Genomic DNA, 18,869 nt, shown 5'->3' with positions numbered 1-18,869 from the left:
ATAAATAAAAAACTGATTTTTGTACCAGGCTGTAAACATGTGGGGTTTTTTTTCCTGTTGTAAAGTTGGACATTTTAACATGGGAGTCTATGGAAAAGCCTCAGTGGGCCTTAGATAAACAGCATTGGCTTCATTTTTCAGAAGAATAGGTTTCCCCTTGGACTCATCCTGTAGTATCCAAGGATATAAACTATGTACCTTTAGAAATACCAAACTACCTGAGAAAAAGACATATTTCTATCACTTCTATCACATCAACAATGGATAGAAGAGGAGAAGACAACACAGACACACACTGAACCCATGCTGTTCAGCTTTGTGAGAGATTTAGATGAAGACAAGATTTAGTCAAATTCACACATCTTTATAAGACAGGACAAAATGGAAAAAGAGATCGTCTGATTGTTTGAAGACATTTTCTTAAGAGAGTCACATTAATACAAAGATCTATCATGGAATACCAGTATTTTATATACTGTAGATGTTATACCACATTTTAATATTCTGTAACATGTGTACATGGTAATATGCCAACTTTGCTTCAAAAAGTGTTCAGTTAGTTCATCCAAGAAAAAAAAAAAGACTTTTTAAAGAATATTCAACTCACCATGAAAGGATTACAATACCCTGCAAACGCTCACGGTCTGTGTCATAATGTCTTTAAGCGTTTATCTTTACCACAAGAGAATACACAAAAACTCAATGCTTTGGGTAACTCAATGGACTGGATCTCGCCTTTCATACAAAATACTCGAAATAACCAAATGCTCATTAATGATTTACACAGTCCCAAGGGAAACAGAGACAACATTGTGATACTGTGAGAATTCATGTCAAGATAATAAGGAAGAGAAGTGAAGAGCTCCTTTGTAAACCACTCTATATCCAGATACAACATGAAATAAAATAGTTGCCTGAGGTTTATCATTCAGTGTGTGAGAATGCTTCAGGATCCACTCTGAAAGAAATAACTCATTTTGTCAACTGAGCACTTAATTATGAGATTTTTCAAAAGTAATATCTATTTGGTTGTAGGTTTTGAGTCGAATTGGATTTTAGAACAAAACTCTTCATATTTCTCTTTAAGTTAATACTGTAATTATTTTTAAAAACTGCAATGATACCACACAATTAGCTGACCCACTTCAGTGGTTATTATTTTTTGTGTACAGCCCAAAAATTAAGACAAGTATCCGCCTGCTGCAGCCACGTCTCTGTAATTGTAACAGGAGTGTTTTTCTAATCAGCCAACATCATTCTTGTGCAGCTGATGGAAGAGAAATCATGATAATAGTAATAAAAATGCAATGTGTTTCTTTTAACAGCGTGTATAGTGATAGGATCCTGAGGACATCAACCTATAATACTTTAAAATAAGAGGTCTACATTGGGGAAAATATCCTATTTTGCTTTCTTGCTGAGCGTTAGATGATAAGATCAATGCAGCTCTCATATCGGCATTGACAATGTATAGCTAGCACCAACAGCTTGTGAGTTTCGCCTGGCTCAAACGCTGGAAATAGGGAATAGCTGTTTGCAACAAAATTAGCTTCCCAACATCTGAAAATGCACTTCAGTGTGGGGAGAAAGAAAGTTGGCCAGTAACCTCAGTTTAACACAATCAAGACATAAGAAACCAAAGCTAGCTAACCCTCCATGTCCAGTGTAGCTTACCCAATTAGCTTATTCCACCGAACTGTATTTTTGAGAAATGTGTCACATTTTATGACACATTATATGTTAAAACCTTTTGAGCTTAAATTTTAAAATTTGTTACAATGTAAGGAACATTGCTACAGTCTACAGAAATTTACTAGCAAAGCAGCATGGCTATTACTTACATTTTCAAGTTTGTAAAGTCTTCAAAAGTACTGATGTTTATCAATCAAAACTCTAGCTATGGCTTTAACTGACTCTTTAAAAAAATCTGTTTTTGCAGCTATAACATGAATGTTGAACATACTTAATATGTTAATATGTAAATAAGCTAAACAACTAAATTTATCGTTAAAAGCATAAAAAATAGGTCTAATCACCGGATTCACAAAGTGTCGACCGTAAAGACACTGGAGGCCACAAGTGTTTTCTAAATGGCAATTTTAGGAGAATTGAGTTTGTGAAAAACAGCTTCCAGGGTGTTTATATGTGGACAAAGTACTTAATCCTACTCTATAAACTTATCCGATAAAGTGCTGTTATATAGGCTAACTCAAATAATAATCCTTCTGGTTTTAATCTAAGGGATTGGTTACAAACTCAAGTTGATTTTTCTATTAAAGTTTTTCTTTTGAATTTGTTAAGGATTTTTTTAAAACTTGGGTTTGCTATTATTCTTCATTTCTGACCTCTTTCTAATCCTGGATGCTTCTTATATCTTATTAGTTGAAAGAACTTAATTTTGAAAATGAAGCTGTTTATGGAGAATAACGTTCAACAAATATCAAAAGTTATCCATGAAAATGGAAATGAAATGTTGAATGTTCTACTTGTGTAATGACCAGAGATGTGATCATGCATAAGATTTTAACATTTTAATCTGAGTGTGAGTGGTCTGACGTTTGGGGTTCACCGTTTTAATCGTTTCTTATTGGCTACTCACTCTAGCAGTTTTTTCCTTTTCGTAAATCAGTAGCAGTTTTGGGTATATTCGGCTTAAATTGGGACATAAAAATTACTTGGCAGGTTTTCCATTACAATTTCATGATTGAATAAAAAAAAATCTGAAATAGGCCTAACAATAAAATTCAGAGCAGAACAGAAACTGAATTAATAATATTCGATTTAAAAGAAAAAGCTTTTTATATAATTATTTTTCAGTTAAAACATTACTTATTATTCACAAAGCTACATATAAGCTCTATCAGGATAAATATACGTGTTAGTTAAAATGTCAATGTGCTTTTCAACAAGTTTAAAAAAAAAAAAAGCTTAACTAGCTGATGCTTTTTTTACTAAGCTGAGCTGACTATGTGCTGAAACCTGTAGCCACATATTAAAAAATAAGATATAAAAGCTGCATTTGTTATAACTCTCAGCAAGAAAGCAATCATATTGGTCAAAATGTCAAATAGTTCCTTTAACACATACAATAGGCTGTTTAATTCAAGACAACCCTGCGACTCACAAATGATGAATACACTCAAAGCTACAAAAACGCTGTTTTTTTTAAGCAGTTTTACATCAAAAAGCTTGAATATGACAAAGCGTGTGTATGTGTATTTGAGGGCTGAGGCGTGAGATATTACTAACCAACTTATAATTCTTGCCATAAAAAGCAAATGAAAAGGAACGTGAATCCGAGGTTTCATCACCTCTTTGGAAAGTGTCATGTTGAACCATGGCTCTGAGTCATCCCACGTTCGCCAAAGTCTCTTTGATTCGGTGCCAGTGGGCTTTTCGCATTGTATTCACTGGCATTCACCTTCACCACATTAGACAACCAGCACTGACACGAGTAATTCCCAAGGAAATCTCCTCTGGATTAGGATGAAAACAAATACCATAGCTTTATACTTTAGCCACCCAGATCACAGTCAGAAAAGGAATCAAAGTAACATCGGAAAAAATAAGTTAACATAATTCTGACACATAGAATTTTACAATATGTACATTATCTTTAAATTAAAATAGATTTGTCAGTTGTCTGATTGGGTAGGTCCTCTACAGAGCGCTGCTATTTTCCAACCATCCAGTGTTATTCCAAAGAGCTCCCTTTATGAGCTCAGAGCCAGCCAATCAGAGTGCAAGTAAGGCTTCCAACGTCAAGTCCCTGCCAATAGTTTGTCGGTGGCGTCTTCAGACAGGGCCAAGCCCTTAGCAACACACATGGGAGACCCTTCAACACCTTGACAAAAAGAAATAAATATAAAATATATGTAATATTTCTATATATATTCATAAAACCAAACCTAGGATAGATTTGAACTCTGATGTCTTCTCTCCATAATATAATCAAATTGCGGCCCCTTCCTACTGCCAGTCCACTTTCCTTTCGGTCTCCATTTTTGTGTATTTTTGCAGTTTTTCAAGGAAAAACCAAAAAAAAAAGTCTTCTTCAAACCTGTACATCTTATACACAAGTAAACAAAATGTAAAAGTGCGTGTTTTTTTGAATACGTTTTATCCACTATATCCAAAAGTGTTGCAGGCACTTAAGTCCTTCCCAAACAATGCAGGTGTTTTTTCGACAGTGAAGTAGGTTGGTTTGGTTATTCCTGGATCCATGTGGGTCGTTCTGTCTGTATGTCTCTGTCGATCTTTGCGTCTGGCGAGGCCACTCACGGGCCGCTGCTAGCCCAGGATGTCCAGGTAGACCGGCGTGGCTTTTCCCATGGCGAACAGGACCTTCTGAATGTCCTTAATGTTCAGTCGCTGCTGTGGTTCCCGCTGCCAGCAGCCTAGCATGATGTCATAAACCTCCTTAGGACAAATCCGTGGCCTCTCCAGAACCCGACCCTGGGTTATGCACTCAATGACCTGCAGAGGAGACAGGGCAGTGGAGTGAAACAGGAGATTCTCACTCACTGATTGCTTTGGTTTGTTCATAATGAGAAAGCGGTGACACTGAGCAGAAATGTCCTTTGAGGTTTGAACTAATGAAACTGAGATGAAAGAAATAAACAGAACACATTCAATCCTAAATTTGGGCAATAATAAAAGGGAAACAAGACTTTTTTTTTCCTGTCCCACAGCACAAACTAACAATACTGACTATTTGGTGGGGCTGGGATGTTTTAGATGTTGTTAAAAGGCTGATTGATCTTTTCTCTATTGTGCTTGCGCACTAATTAGCCAGATGACTCACTGCTGTCGTGATAATTTGGCTTCATTTTCCAGGGCACTGTACTTTAAAAGAATGGATAGCAATCTATTTGTGTGAAACAATTGGGGGAGGGGGGGGGGGGTCATGTTATGGAAAAACTGTGATTTCTTAACATTATTTACACTTCACACTTGTGTACTAATCAAAACTATCTCAAACATCTTTTTATAAGTTTTCACTTTTCAAGGCGTAGAAATTAACAACACAGCTGAAGAGGGAAAACAGAAACTTTCCCCATAAGGCATATTATGGTGTCATGCAATTTCACGCTCTTGCAAGTCTGCAGCATAACAACAGTGTCAGAACAAAGGATTTGATAATCTACTGATATCTAAAGCCTAATTTTCTGGAAGGAACGTCTGACAAACTTGATCTGTGTTTAAATAAATGTGACTTTACTTTACTCAAGACAGCAGTACACGTTATTAGAACAAAACAGGAGGGACACACTTGATCTATTGTTCTACCGTTTGTTTACTTTCTGTTATATTACGTCTGTCATGTCTCATCCCCAGATGATAGGAGTCTCTAAAATGCGGATGGGCTACCTTTAAGACTGACTGGAGCCTTTATGCATAATTCCACAATCGCAAGCGCTACAATCAAGCAGTAGCTTTGGAAAATCCACCCAGTGCTTCTCTAACTGTGGTGCATAGCGCCACTGCAGGGGGTGGGGGAATGTCATGTTTTTGGGGTCCTTAATTTGTTTGTTGGTACAGTTTTTTTTCTTTGCGTTCCTGGTTTTCTCTTTTCTCTCAGTTATGTTTAGTTTTATGGCGCACTGTAAACGTGTTTAATCCCCAAAACCAGTTCTACTTCTAACAGTAATGTGATTGGTGTGTGCACGGCTGCAGTCAAGTGAACTGTGCTCTGGTCCAACTGAAGACATGAGCCTTGCTCAGTTAGACCCAAGCACGGTACACAAGTAGTGTGTTCGAATGCTTCCTCAGTGACAGTGACTGGCCCTGTAAAAATCACTGTGTTATGTAAATAGCAAATCTGTAACGCATGTGAGAGGCCAGTGTGTCACCGCTTCCAATTAAGCTACAAAATGCATAAAATCATGAAGCTCATTGTGCTCTCTGAAGCGAAGTTGAGATGTTGAAACAAAGTGAAGTGTACTTGGGTCTGCATGTAAAGAGCAGTTTGAGCACAGGACAGCGAGGCTGTGGGAAGATGGGACAAACACACTTGGTGTTGGTACGAGGCAACCATGCTTAGTGTGAGTACACCCTCAGTCTGTTTTGTCTCTCTGTTGTTTTACTTCCTCTTTTATTTAGTTTTCTCATGTTTAGTCTCTTGGTTTTAATTTCTGATTTTGTTCCTTTCCCTCCTTTTCCCTCCGTCTATCTTATCCTTTTTATTAGCATTTGGATTTTATTTTTCCCCCCTGTTTTTTGTTGTTAATGATAAAGAAAAATGAGGATTGTTTTATTGATCCAAACTATTTTAAAACCACAACCACTTAAACTTTGGAACAGTCCTCCTCAGCGTATTAGGTCGCCTAAATCTGCTGAAAAAAAGGATTTTGCCCACTAATTTGGGCCACAGTTTACATAAATGCATGCAAGTATATACTGTGATGACACTGAGACCATATGTTTAACTATGTGTCTGCATGTGTCGGCTTTTATTTCAAATAAAGCACTTTGTAAAAGTGTGCTTTAAAAGCGCTATGCACATAAAGTTATTATTATTAAATTTGCACAGAGACTAAGCTCGTGTTTGATGTTATTAAACATCATGGGGGCTACATTAATTTAATGGAATAACAATTGTAATCCATCAGGTTCCTCTGCGTCGTAATGATAGAGCTGTGATATCGATAAATCTGTTAACTTACACAGTCAGCATTTTTCTCAGCTTCCCTCTCTGGCTTCAAATAAGCGAGACTTTATTAATATATCAGGTCTTCTCCAGTCTTACTGACCACACACATTCACAATCTGCTGCTTTGGCTGTAGCAGCTGTGTTGTTTTCAGCCTGTATTAAGTGTTTAAACTCTTCCCATAGTATAGTTTTATCTTTGTTTGTCAAGTCAGCTGCTCTGTTGTAAGTAGACCTGTCAGTGTTTCTGGTTGGTTATTTGCACCCTTTCATGTGACTTATTATGCTGATGCCTACTTTTGTGTGACCACTTATTGTTACAGTTCAGGTGAGTGAAGCTAGATAATATAGATAATATGTATTCTGCAGGGCTTTGGTGATTTACAACCTTTATTTTTCTTTGACATAGTACTTGGACTCAATTAGAGCCTAGAGTAGTCCCACTTCCCATCTGAGATTCAGATTGTAGCACGCGTCCTTCGTACATACATCATATACTTGCAAATATGATAACATGTACTAATAGACAAGTGAAAGTGAAAACAAGGGTGTGATTAGTCACCCTAGTTCTATGATCACAGTTGGGGTCTCTGATCGCAGTACAAAGCATAACTCCAACCCCCTCACATAATAAGCAACTTGAGAGGACAGATAAGCAGCAGCGTGAGGGCAGATGTAATAAGGCTGGACTGGGATCAGCTGCTGCTAATAGGCCAAGGCAAGAGAGGCTGCATGAAACAGAGCAGGTTGGCTATAATATCCTTGACCATCAATTTAGCACGCAGTGTAGTTTTCACCTTTTGCTTTCTGCATAGCAGATTAAATGAGAATTATGGTTTATTTTCCAATAATGTATCTACTGTGGGTCACGATAACTTTACACTAGGCACACGTGCCAAGGGTTAACTGATGGCACAGCCATAGCTGGACTGGCCATCGGGCATACCGGGCATTTGCTTGGTGGCCCGATTATTTATTTATTTATTTATTTTTTGTAACGGTATAAACAATGAAAGGTGTTGGATTGGCCAGATGTTGGCCGGTGTGTAAAAATAACTCAGTTGTTTGGTGGTGGCATCGCGGAGCTTCCACAGATTCAGTAAAATGAACAAGTGATGGAGGCCAGCACGTGGATGAGGGAGATCGGAGGCAGGACGAGGAGAGACCCGAGGCGGCCGCCGGTCCGAGCGTCAGGTGAACTGAACTTCAGGTAAGAAGTTATGACCTGCAGTCTATCTGGGTCAGATATAAACCAAGTTTAGGTGGAGTTTATTTTCGTGTGTCTCTGTATTAACAGACGTGCCATATTGGCTTAGTTTATTTTTCTTATCATTCTTGTGAGGAGACCATAAATAGCATTTGTATTTTCTGTTGTACAGTCCATTTGCTGTTATGGAGTTCTTGTTATGGATAAAAAGTGTCTTTTTTTGTTTCAAAATAGCTGATAACTATTCGCTGATAGCTGCCAACATCTGCAAACAAATATAATTCTATAAAGTGGTTCTATATAGTGTGTAACTGTTAATATAGAGCGTTATTAAATTTATTGCTAATGCAAACATATGGCACACTGACCTCTGAGGAAATTTTAAATGGCACTCGCCATCAGAAAGGTTGCCTACCTTGGGGAGTGTGATCGTGTGTACAACGTCTCTTTATGTCTGTCTCCACGTTGGTTGAGTGTGGAGTAAGTGCATATGAGAGCATGAGGGTGGGAATGGATGTTTGTATCTGTGTGTGCCTGTATGTCTGTGTCTATATGTCAGGTTGGGTGTCAGGCGCCACCTCTCTGGGGACATCTCAGGCCCTCCAAGGTTTGGAGGCCTATCTCCCCCTACCACCACTTCCCCTGCCAGTGGCGGACCCCCTCAGACATCGGTGCGTTGGTGGCTCTTTGTGTCCGGGGATGGGCGTCCAGGTACACACCGGCTCACTCCTTGGCGGCCGCTTATCGGGGCCTGGAGCCTGGGGCTCGCTCGGGCCACTTCGGAGGTGGGGTGCCCCCGGCCTCTCGGCCTGGGGCTCGGTCACTCAGGCGCAGCTGGCTGCCGGCGGAGCTCACGGGCGCGTCACTGCAACTCCCCCTGGCTTCTGCTCCGCGGCTGCTGAGTGAGCCCTCATCTGGGACTCTCCTCAGCTCTTTCTGGGACAGTGGCGCGGCTGCCCCTCTGTTGGTCTTCCTTGGTCTCTTGTGTTCTGGGGGCCTCTGGATGTCTGGAGTTTTGATCTCCTCCATACCTGCTTCATGCCCTGGAGGACGGGGCTGTGGCCCCCCCCACACCCTCTAGCAGATTATTACATGAAGGAACCTTTTAAAAAACAAAAAACAAGCGCGTCCATGCTCACAGGTGTACACACGGGTGATCACACCCACAAACTACACCCTTTTTGGCTCCTACCTCAAAGCACACTGTGTTCTGTTGATCTTATGTGCTGCACAATAATGTTTAATATTTAGTATTTACTGTCATATTCCCATATATCATTGTGATGTTGTTTATTCTATTACTCTTGTTCTGTTCTGCTTGTTTTCTTTTTTCTTTCTCAGCAGGTGATCCAGGTGATCGATATATGCTTTTTTTTTTCTGCCCGTTCTGTTGGTTTTTGTCTTTTGCCCTTCTCCCCCGTCCGTCTTCTCAGCTGTTTCTCTTTCCCTCTTTCTTTCTCCCCTTCTTTCCCCCAGTCAAGTCTGTCCCGTATTCAGTAAGTGAAAATAAAATAAACAATAAAAGGTGAATCAAATGGACCATTACGGCAAGGCTGGGATGGTCAGTTTGGTAAAGTAAATCCGTTGGGCATCTTTCTTTGCCTTTAGACAACAATTCTGATGGCAAAAGAGCCAAACGGGACAGGCCAAAAAAAAAAAAGAAAAAAAAAAAAGAAAAAGAAAGGTTGCCTACCCCTGCTTTACACTCACAACTTCCATGATAGAGATTTTGGAGAAGTGAGAAACAATGTGTGAACACCTTGTTCTGGAGTGGTTTGTATTAGTTTTCTGCTTCCTTCCAACTTCTTTCTTCGAAAAATTTTATATTCATTATTTTAACTGGAGAGATCATACCAAACATGGTACCCAGAACATTAAATATTTCTTACAGCTTTTACTTAAATTCAAGCACCAACATTTATTTAATGGTCCATGTGTCACGGTCCTGGGTCGATGACCCAGTGTTTTGTGTATTATTGTTGTTATTCTATGATTTCTCCTTTGAATATGACTTCTTGTATTCTGAGTTCTTTTTTTGTATTCTAGTTTTAAGGTTTTGTTCTGTGCTCAGTCTGTTTCCTGTTTTACTTTGAAGGTCAGCGTATTCCATTTTGCTTCCTCCCAATCTCGTCTTTGTAATTAGTTTCAGCCGTGTTTCCCAGGTGTTTGCTCTCTGCCCTGTTCCCCACCTGTATTTAGTGTCTGCATGTGTTCCCGTTCATTGTCGCGTCGTCTCTAGTACTAGCCTGTGTGTTCTGTTTTCATGCCCCATTTCTAGCTCTCCCAGTTTAGGTTTTGTTTTGTGTTTGCCAGCAATAAAGCTGTGGTTTTTGAGTCTGAGTTCTGCCTCTGTGAGTCTGCATATCAGGTCTTTTTCCTGCCTGCCTGCACACAGACCATGACACCATGGGGTAACCTGTTATTCCATTTTGCTATCACATATAAAACTAAAACAGGGGTCTTGGTTAACGGGCACTAAGCAGAATAAATGTTTGAGACATGTCTGCCACAGAAAATGCATCACACTCTCTGCTAAAGAATGTATTTCTCTGTACAGAGTACATATATTACTCTTTGCTGTATTTAGAGATACCAAAAAACCAACCAATCAAACAAAAAAAAGCAGATAAGCTGGTCGGTGTAGCTCCGTAGAGGATGATAGTGGAGCCAGTGGAGCCCAGAAGTGTGATGCCTGTTTGAAACATGTTCCTACAGTACCCACTGTCACTGAGTCACTAATGCTCATTTATAATTATTGCAGTAATTTTTCAATGACTTAAACAATGACAACAACTGAATAATAGGCATGTGAATAAGTGAATAACAAGTACAAGAATTTCATCTGTACTATCTGTACGTACAAAATTACATTTGGAAAACAATTTACCTTCTTTGGCTGTGATATAATAAAGCACTCATCTCATCACAGTTTAATCAGCTGAGTGTTTCATTTAGCATGCCTAAAAACTTCTTCTGCGCAAGATGCAGAAAAATATGAAAATATCACATTTGTATAAAGCCCAAAAGCACATTGACACTTCTATTGATATTTCCATTCTATTGTAATGCCTGGGCTTACCCTACAAGCGTAATCCTAATTGAACTTTATTGATTTAAAGCAAAGACTTCAATGAAAAAACAGACCGCTCACGGGCGTTATGTAATGTGGGCATGGGCATCAATTTATCACCTCACCAAAGAGTGAAGAAACAACACGAGGCAGTAGATTAAGATCCAGAATAGCAGTGGTCATTTAAATCTGCTATTAGCAAGCTCGGGATTTCAGCCTTTCCCCCTCGCTGACGACATAAGGGGAAAGATTTTGATGTGCTTTGCAATAAGCTGCCCTACTTGATGTTTGGAAATGGAAAAGTAGACTTTCACATTTACCACTAGATGACCTGGAGCTATAATTTCCAGTGTGTGCATGAGATTCTGCAATTCAGCCTTTGATAATATGTGTGTGTGCTATATCTTGTGAAGGTTTATCTATCGTGCTTCAGGCGCTTTTTACCTCGTTGTTACCCAGCTGAAACCAAGGCTGCTTCCCATAGGTAAAGATCTCCCACAGAATGACTCCAAAGCTCCAGACATCGCTTTCCGTGGAGAACTTCCTGTACATGATGCTCTCTGGGGGCATCCAGCGAATAGGTAGCATGGTGTGTCCTCCAACCTGAGAGGAGAGTAGAGGAGCGGGGAGAGGAGATCTTTATTGCAAACAGAAATGTTGCAGCTAAGACAGAGATAAGAAGACTCAGTCATCAACACAACTCCCTGGTGTCTGGGGATTAACTGTCCATACATGTAACTGATACTCTGGGCTTAACATTTCATGAATGCCAGCTGCACTGCTGAATGTTGACACTGATGCAATATAGAAAAATGCTGACAGCTCTGTATGCATTGAAGCAACAGAAATACTTTAGGTTATCGTATAAAATGGCCCCTTTGTTCTTAAGTAAAACAGCAATCCTTTCTCTGCAGAGGTACAGGCATTAAGCAGAGGATCAAAGTCTCACAGCATGGAGCTGAATGTGGAATTTAATCAGTTTTTAAATAAATCAACCAAGGGGATAAGAGAGCTGCTGAATACACACTTATGTGCCATCATGGTAAAGACGTTCATGTGGCTTCTAAGGAATGTGATTAAATTCAACATAGCGGCATGCAAACATGCGTTTCTAAGATATGCACACGGCAGGGACAGTTGAAGAATAGCACATATCAGCTTGAAGCAGTTTGGTGTCTGTAAACCAGCAGCACATGAAATGAAGTCTCCCCTTGCTGTAACTCCTTTCAGGGTGGATATTAATCGATTAGACAATCACCCATTAATCATCAGCTTCCATTAGCAGGCATTGTTTTAAGATCTATTTCCCATTCGTGTCAGTGACTGTGTTTTAATCATGGCCGTGTCGGGTTGAATAAGACCGATGTGGGAATGAGCTGCAAAGTATTGCAAGTTTCAGCTCAGAATATGAGTGTGATTACAGTGTACGGTGATTACAGTGAACGCTTTAAGTGTATTAGAAACAGATTTTTGTTTTAAACATGCAGGTGGTCTGACCTTTGCAGGAGAAATTTTTAGTGCTATTTTCTGATTGCCAGAAAAGTTTACTGGCAATCAGAAAATAGCTTAAAGCACTTAAATAGCTGTCATAACCACATACATGTCAACACATGATTAAAGTTCAATACTCAGGCCATGTGCTGATTTCATGAGACAACAAATGTGGTGAAAGCTGCACAAATATATTTGGATGATGAGTACATGTTTTTCTTTACTTTTTACTGAGATAAAGGTTACTCTCAACATTTCCAAACAAAGGTTTAAGATAGTAGGATTATGATTACTAATTAACTCCCAAGAGTAAACATCTAATAGCCTTTAATAGACAGTGTGTTTGTTGCCATATAGAACTAAGCAGACAGCAGTCTACATAGTTCTAGTTTATGTCCTAATACTACTTAATCACCATTCATTTGTAACATTCTAATACAAATGACTACTTACAATACTAATTCTAAGCATTCTGTTGCCCTATCACTTCCTGCTGTCATTTATTTGTATTATCTGGTTCAGTTTTTGGCCTTTGCTGTTTTTATCTTGACAGTTCCGTTGAGATAAAATACGATGGATTCTAAGCCTCTTTGAGGTTTTTATCTCTAAGTCAGTGAAAGCACTCCTGCAGCATATCAGACACACATCTATCATCTGTCCATCATCAAAACCACCCATCCATCCATGCATTCACTGATCCATCCATCCATCCATCCATCCATCCATCCATCCAGCAAGCAAGCAGGCCAGCAAGCTAGCCAGTCAACTACTCTTTTGGGCTCATTTTCTGTGCTTAGGACAAAATAAAATCCACAGTCAGACGTGCCATAGGCTCTGAAATCATCATTAGGAAAACCTCTTAGCTTGTAGCTGCATTCACCCTCATATGGTTCCTCCTATCTGTACCTCTGGGTTACAACACAATCAGATTCATTTAATCATAATAAGCTCTTTTCCCAACTCCATTTACCAGCTCCAACATCTGTGTGCCTTCAGCTGTGAGTGCTGCGTGGCATTTTAAGTATCGAGAAAAAAACACTCAGCTCAAGTCTTACTAATTACCTCCTAGTTCCGTAGCGCGCTCATTGCACATTTCCTTTGAAAGTCAAACACAATCTCCGTGTGTCAGCTTGACGTAGCAGATGAATCTTGGTGGATGTTTTCAAAGAGACATAAGATTTGTCAGTTTGCCAAAAGTCTACTCCTTCCTGGGCATTTATTCAGAGCGTCCTTTAGTTTGTACACTTCATCAAATTTAGTTGCCGAGTTAGAGGCCTCTGTTTGTTTTCCTCTATATGTCCTTCATCTGCAACCTTCTCGAATATCTATTAAATGCACCAAGTTTATGTGTTAGCTCTTTCACTACTGACTATTAGCTACTTTCAAATTAGTCTTTTGTAAAACTACACAAGACAGTCTTGGAAACTATACGACACAGTCTCAGAAAATATACCCAAAAGTATCAATGACAACACTGGCTGCCCTTACAGGCATATAGTGCAGATCAAGCAGCAACCTCCAGGGTTGAAAAATGAAGCTCGCCTCAAAAAATGGACCAGGAATGTGGTGTTGGTCCCTTTTAATAGAATTACCTGTCTTGCTGTGAAGTGCAGCGCATCCAAGAAGCTTTTGCTTCAGTTTTGGTAAGTATAATCATATCTTTGCTTGGGCTGGATGGCAATCACACCTCGTTAACTGGGCTTGCTAGCATTGCTAGCTAGTTCACATGTTTCAGGTTTCTGTGTTGAGCTGGGCTCTCTGCTTCAGGCTGTGTGTGCAGTCAATCAAAAAAGTACGTTTCATGTGCCCTATGACTCTTCCACTATGAGTGCCACCACCTCCCATCAGAGCTGTTATCAGCTAACAGTGATTAAATCGTGAAAAAAAATCTATAAACAGAAACATACAACAGTTAAAAAAAATATAACCAGGAACACAAACCTGGCTAAGAGGTTGGAATAATTTGAGATAATATGATGCAGAAAACCGTTAATCCTTGGATTTAGCACACGGTAAAAAAAAATCAACATTTTAATTCTAATTAATAATTTTAATGCTGGATGCATTCTTGGTACTGCATCTAATATGAGGCCTGCACTGTAGAACTAGGTAACTTTAAACTGTATAAATGTAAATATTAGATATTACCATCCATAGTCTAATAAAGGAGAGATGTAAATCACTTTAGAGAATTAACAGCTTAATTCTATGTTTAGACTGAATTAGATACATAAAGAAAACATTTATACATTTGCACCATTCACCACTTGCCCACTTACAAAGAAATGAACAGTCTCTAATTTTTACATAAAAGCTATCAATTTATAACATTTTGTATTTTTATATATGTTACCGTCCATTACTATTTATAATTATTTGTAAGACTGTTTAATGCATTTATAAAAATAATCTATAAACCCAGACAGAATGAGAGTGGACTCGTTTGAGACGCATCTCTTTGCAGTAGAGGGACAACTGGTTGTATTCTGGTTATATTCGTACATAACAACAAGGTTACTGAGCATTTATGTGAGCTTTATGTAATTTTGAAGCTAAATTGCAACTGACAGCAACTGCGTCATTATTTGTGGAATTGAATTTATGAATTTCAGTTTTAAGTGCTCTATTTCTGCTGATTTGTCACAGTTAATGACCGTATTATCACAAACCGATTTTGTATAATTGCAAACTTGACTCCATTCAATCACAACCTAACAGCAGACTGACTGGTCTCGTGTTATCTCGGCCTTCACGCACCAAAGTCACTTTGAAGATGGCAGCTGACTGTGAGTGGTCACAGACAGAAAAAACCATTTCAAAGTCAACAAGATATCATGCTTACCGCACAATCTTCAAGTGTGACTGTAGCACTACTCAAATGGTAGCTTTTAGAACATATTAACTAAGCTTTTCAAAAAAGCCACAGGTCGCTCATGTATATTTCATGCTCTAAATGAGTCATCCTGTATTAACAAGCCAACATTAGCATTTTCCCTAAGTTCAGCTATACCAGGCAGATAGTAGGTTGAAAATAGTTATGACTCAGAAATGACTTGTTGGGTTCAAGCTGTTTAATTTTAGTGATAAAAAGGTGTCAAGTTCCATTTTTAAAAGTTGTTAGATATTTTAATTGGCTAAATTTGAACCTGTAAGTGAGACTAACATTTAAAAGAGAAACACAACCTTTTTTGAAAAGGTTAATTTTGATGACTGAAAGTCACACATACAATTTTGTACACACAAGTGAACCAAAATGTTCAGTGGAAAAAAAAACAACTCATGAAGGTGCCTAGTAGAACTACCTGGTGAATGGTTTGTAAGCCTTGTTATGAGATATACAATGGTAACCTATCATCATACAAGAAAGAAGAACCCCAAGGTGTTTTTGTGTCCTCGTTTATTGAACTCCTGATTGTAGCTCCTTGTCTCAGGTGTCTTGACTAAGTCGATATCTGGTGTGCAGAGTGTTTACCTGAAAGTGTTATCCCAAAGTTGTATGCTTTTCTCGGACTGAATACAAATCAATATTTGTACACAGGGCCTGCAGGTCAACAAGACCAATAGAGACACTATTCTTTACCAACACCTATATGCTGACTGAGAATCAGAATCACACTCCATTAACCTCCAGCATGTCAAACTGGAGGACACTGGAGGACGTTTCTTCTTTACTGAACACACTTTCATTATTCTTCAAATCCATTCACTTCCATATGGATGGGAGATGCTTAATATATGTGTTGTATCCTGTAAGATTTACTCATCAAAATGGCCACTGTCACATTTTCTCACAAAAATGTAATAATAATAATTAAGTATGAATCATTTCAACATCTCTGCTGGGGACAGGAAGAGACTGAACAGGGTGATCCGAAGGGCCAGCTCTGTTCTAGGATGCCCTCTGGACCCAGTGGAGGTGGTGAGTGACAGGAGAATGGCGGCTAAGCTGTCATCCCTGTTGGACAACATCTCCCACCCCATGCAGCAGACTGTGACAGCACTGAGCAGCTCCTTCAGTGGGAGACTGCGGCACCCACGGTGTGGGACGGAGAGATTTCGCAGGTCTTTCCTCCCCACTGCTGTCAGACTCCACAACAAAGACTTTAACTGAACAAACACACACATCCACACATGTGCAATAACACTAAGTGCAATAATCTTTTCTGGCATCGTATTTTTACTCAGTTGTATATAGCATTCGTATTCTATTTTTATCTTATTGTATATTTTTATTCTATTTTATTCTACTGTATATAGTATATTATTTTATTCTATTCTGTACAGCTGTGTACTGTATTTATTCTTATTGTATTCTAATTTTTGCGTCATAACTTTTGCACTGTCCACTTCCTGCTGTGACAAAACAAATTTCCCACGTGTGGGACTAATAAAGGTTATCTTATCTTATCTTATCTTAACATAATGGCTGAAATATATAAAAACAGTCTCCAAAAGCAGTTTGGAAACATAGATCGCTAAAAGTATACTTCACAGATAATGTGGATTTTGAATTTCTATTTGTTATGACAGACATTTGCATTTCTGTCAAGTGTAGCGATGTTAAGTCTTTCTACTATTCAGAGCTTTATGCTTTAAAAACTTTTCCCTCTTTTTATCAGGAGGATTTGCAGAGTTTTACCTCCATTCTCCTGCTTTACATTGACACATGTTTATACCTCAGAGCAGCCCAGTACAACCACAGTCTTTCACTGAACCCGCCAGGGGTTAAGTGCTGTGCTCGACCGTGTCTCACTGTCGAGTTGTAAAGTACAAAGAATCAATGTATCATTCTCCTGAATCCTATAGAACCCCGGTTGTGCTTCTCTATAAGTTGCTCAAGGGCATCTGAGGTGTTACACAGATGCATCCTTTACCTCTTAATTTCTTGAGGCTTGCTCCGCCATCTCCCTGCCTAAACAATTATGATCCGTCACCACCTTGGAAGATAATCAAAGCTGCTGTTTTTCCTTCCTTCAGTGGTAGGACAGATAAACAGTAATTAAGATAAACATAAATTCATGAAGCGTTCCAAATAAGGTGCCCTTTCTCCACATCCTGAATTAACACACTTATTGACAATGCCACTGGCAGTAGTTCTCTCTTCCACACACCCTTAAACTCATTCTTTAGGGTTTCACTTCAAGCTAAGGGCCAAATGAACACAGACTTAGACTCTACCTGGTCTCATTACACATGGCACAGTTTAACATTGTACACAACATTAAGCCAATATTGATGCAGAGACCAGTCGCCCCTATTATGCAAAACCTCTGGGTCGAGGTAAGCTAGGTGGGCCGAGTGTGAGGTGAAGAAGTTGGCGAGGGGCTGTATACCAATCTGTCCCTCTGTGGAGCTTTATAAAGATTAAACAAAATTAATTAAGTTCCCGTTAGTCTAAATGACTTATCTGAGGTCCTCCCTGCCCACTGCATGCAAGGCCCAGCCTCATCAGATGCATACTAATGATTTAACCGGAGCCGCCGTGGCGAGGGGCATTAAAAGTGGCTGACTCGCTGCTTCCCAAATGATTGCATGCCATCACCTTGGGTTTTTGTGACAAGGCCATGGTAATTAGCTTGGAACATGGGGGAAAAGGAAAAAAAAAGCTGAACACATAATAAAAATAAAATAATTGCCCCTGTAATTATCCTCATCTTTCTCACTCAATGTCACATCAAGAAGCTGGCAATGCTCTGCGGGGAGTGAGGAATGAGTCTGGGGCTTTTTTTGTTGCTGTGTAAACTGGATTAGTGCTCTGCCTGTCCCACCGTAGCAGGGGAGTGATTGGATTAATGGCGTGGAGAGCACAGCAGCATGGCAGGGGGATAGATTACTGGCCCAGTCGGGCTCTTCGATGGGCGCACCGTGGCCTGTAGGGAGCCCTAGGAGGCCCCAGACATCTTAAAGGGCCCCGATAACCATCTTGAGACACTCTCTCTCCCTGCTTTAACCGTGTTGCTATCTCTGCTCTCCCAGCTCAAACAGCAACGAACACAAGTTCACTTTTAGAGGCTATGATGTCCATTAGGTTTCTACCTGCTGCGCTGCTGCCAAGTGGAGATAAAGTGGTATCTACTCTGGCCACTGCACGCCAGTGGGTGGTGAAACTTTCTGAAGGTATTTATTTTTTTTAAACAGGCGCGCGCGCACACACACACACACACGCACACACACACACACACACACACACACACACACACACACTTCACTATAGCTATCATGCAATTGTACTTTATTTTCTGTATCTAGCTCGCCAGGCTGATACTACAATGAGGAGAAAGGTAGGGCCTCATTGTTGTTGCTGACTTTGAACTGCATCTTGAATATGAATTATTTAGATACAGCTGGGTTTGGAAATGTCTGGACACTTCAATAGAACAAATACAGTGGGTTAAATGTAAAGTGCAAACCAGTGATCAGTGTCAAGATTATACGATTTACAATATAATTGT

At 39.5% G+C, this 18,869-nt stretch overlaps 1 protein-coding gene across 2 annotated transcripts in view; it reads right to left on the bottom strand.

Moving 5' to 3' along the window:
- Positions 1-358: 358 nt before the first annotated feature.
- The window catches only part of ntrk3b (neurotrophic tyrosine kinase, receptor, type 3b), a 225,936-nt gene continuing 207,425 nt past the window's right edge, over positions 359-18,869 (bottom strand). For both annotated transcript variants that reach the window (XM_085441285.1, XM_085441353.1), the window contains 2 exons: positions 11,371-11,529; positions 359-4,476 (listed from right to left, as the gene is read on the bottom strand). In XM_085441285.1, coding sequence (XP_085297411.1) covers positions 4,291-4,476; positions 11,371-11,529 — 345 coding nt within the window. In that variant the 3' untranslated portion in view covers positions 359-4,290. The remainder of the gene's footprint in view (positions 4,477-11,370; positions 11,530-18,869) is intronic.

This window comes from Copadichromis virginalis, linkage group LG1 (assembly GCF_057382275.1).
Source record: "Copadichromis virginalis isolate Kocher_CV1m ecotype Utaka linkage group LG1, C_Virginalis_male_GT1.1, whole genome shotgun sequence".
Classification (NCBI taxonomy): Eukaryota; Metazoa; Chordata; class Actinopteri; order Cichliformes; family Cichlidae; genus Copadichromis; species Copadichromis virginalis.
This window is presented reverse-complemented; position numbering and strand designations above follow the sequence as displayed.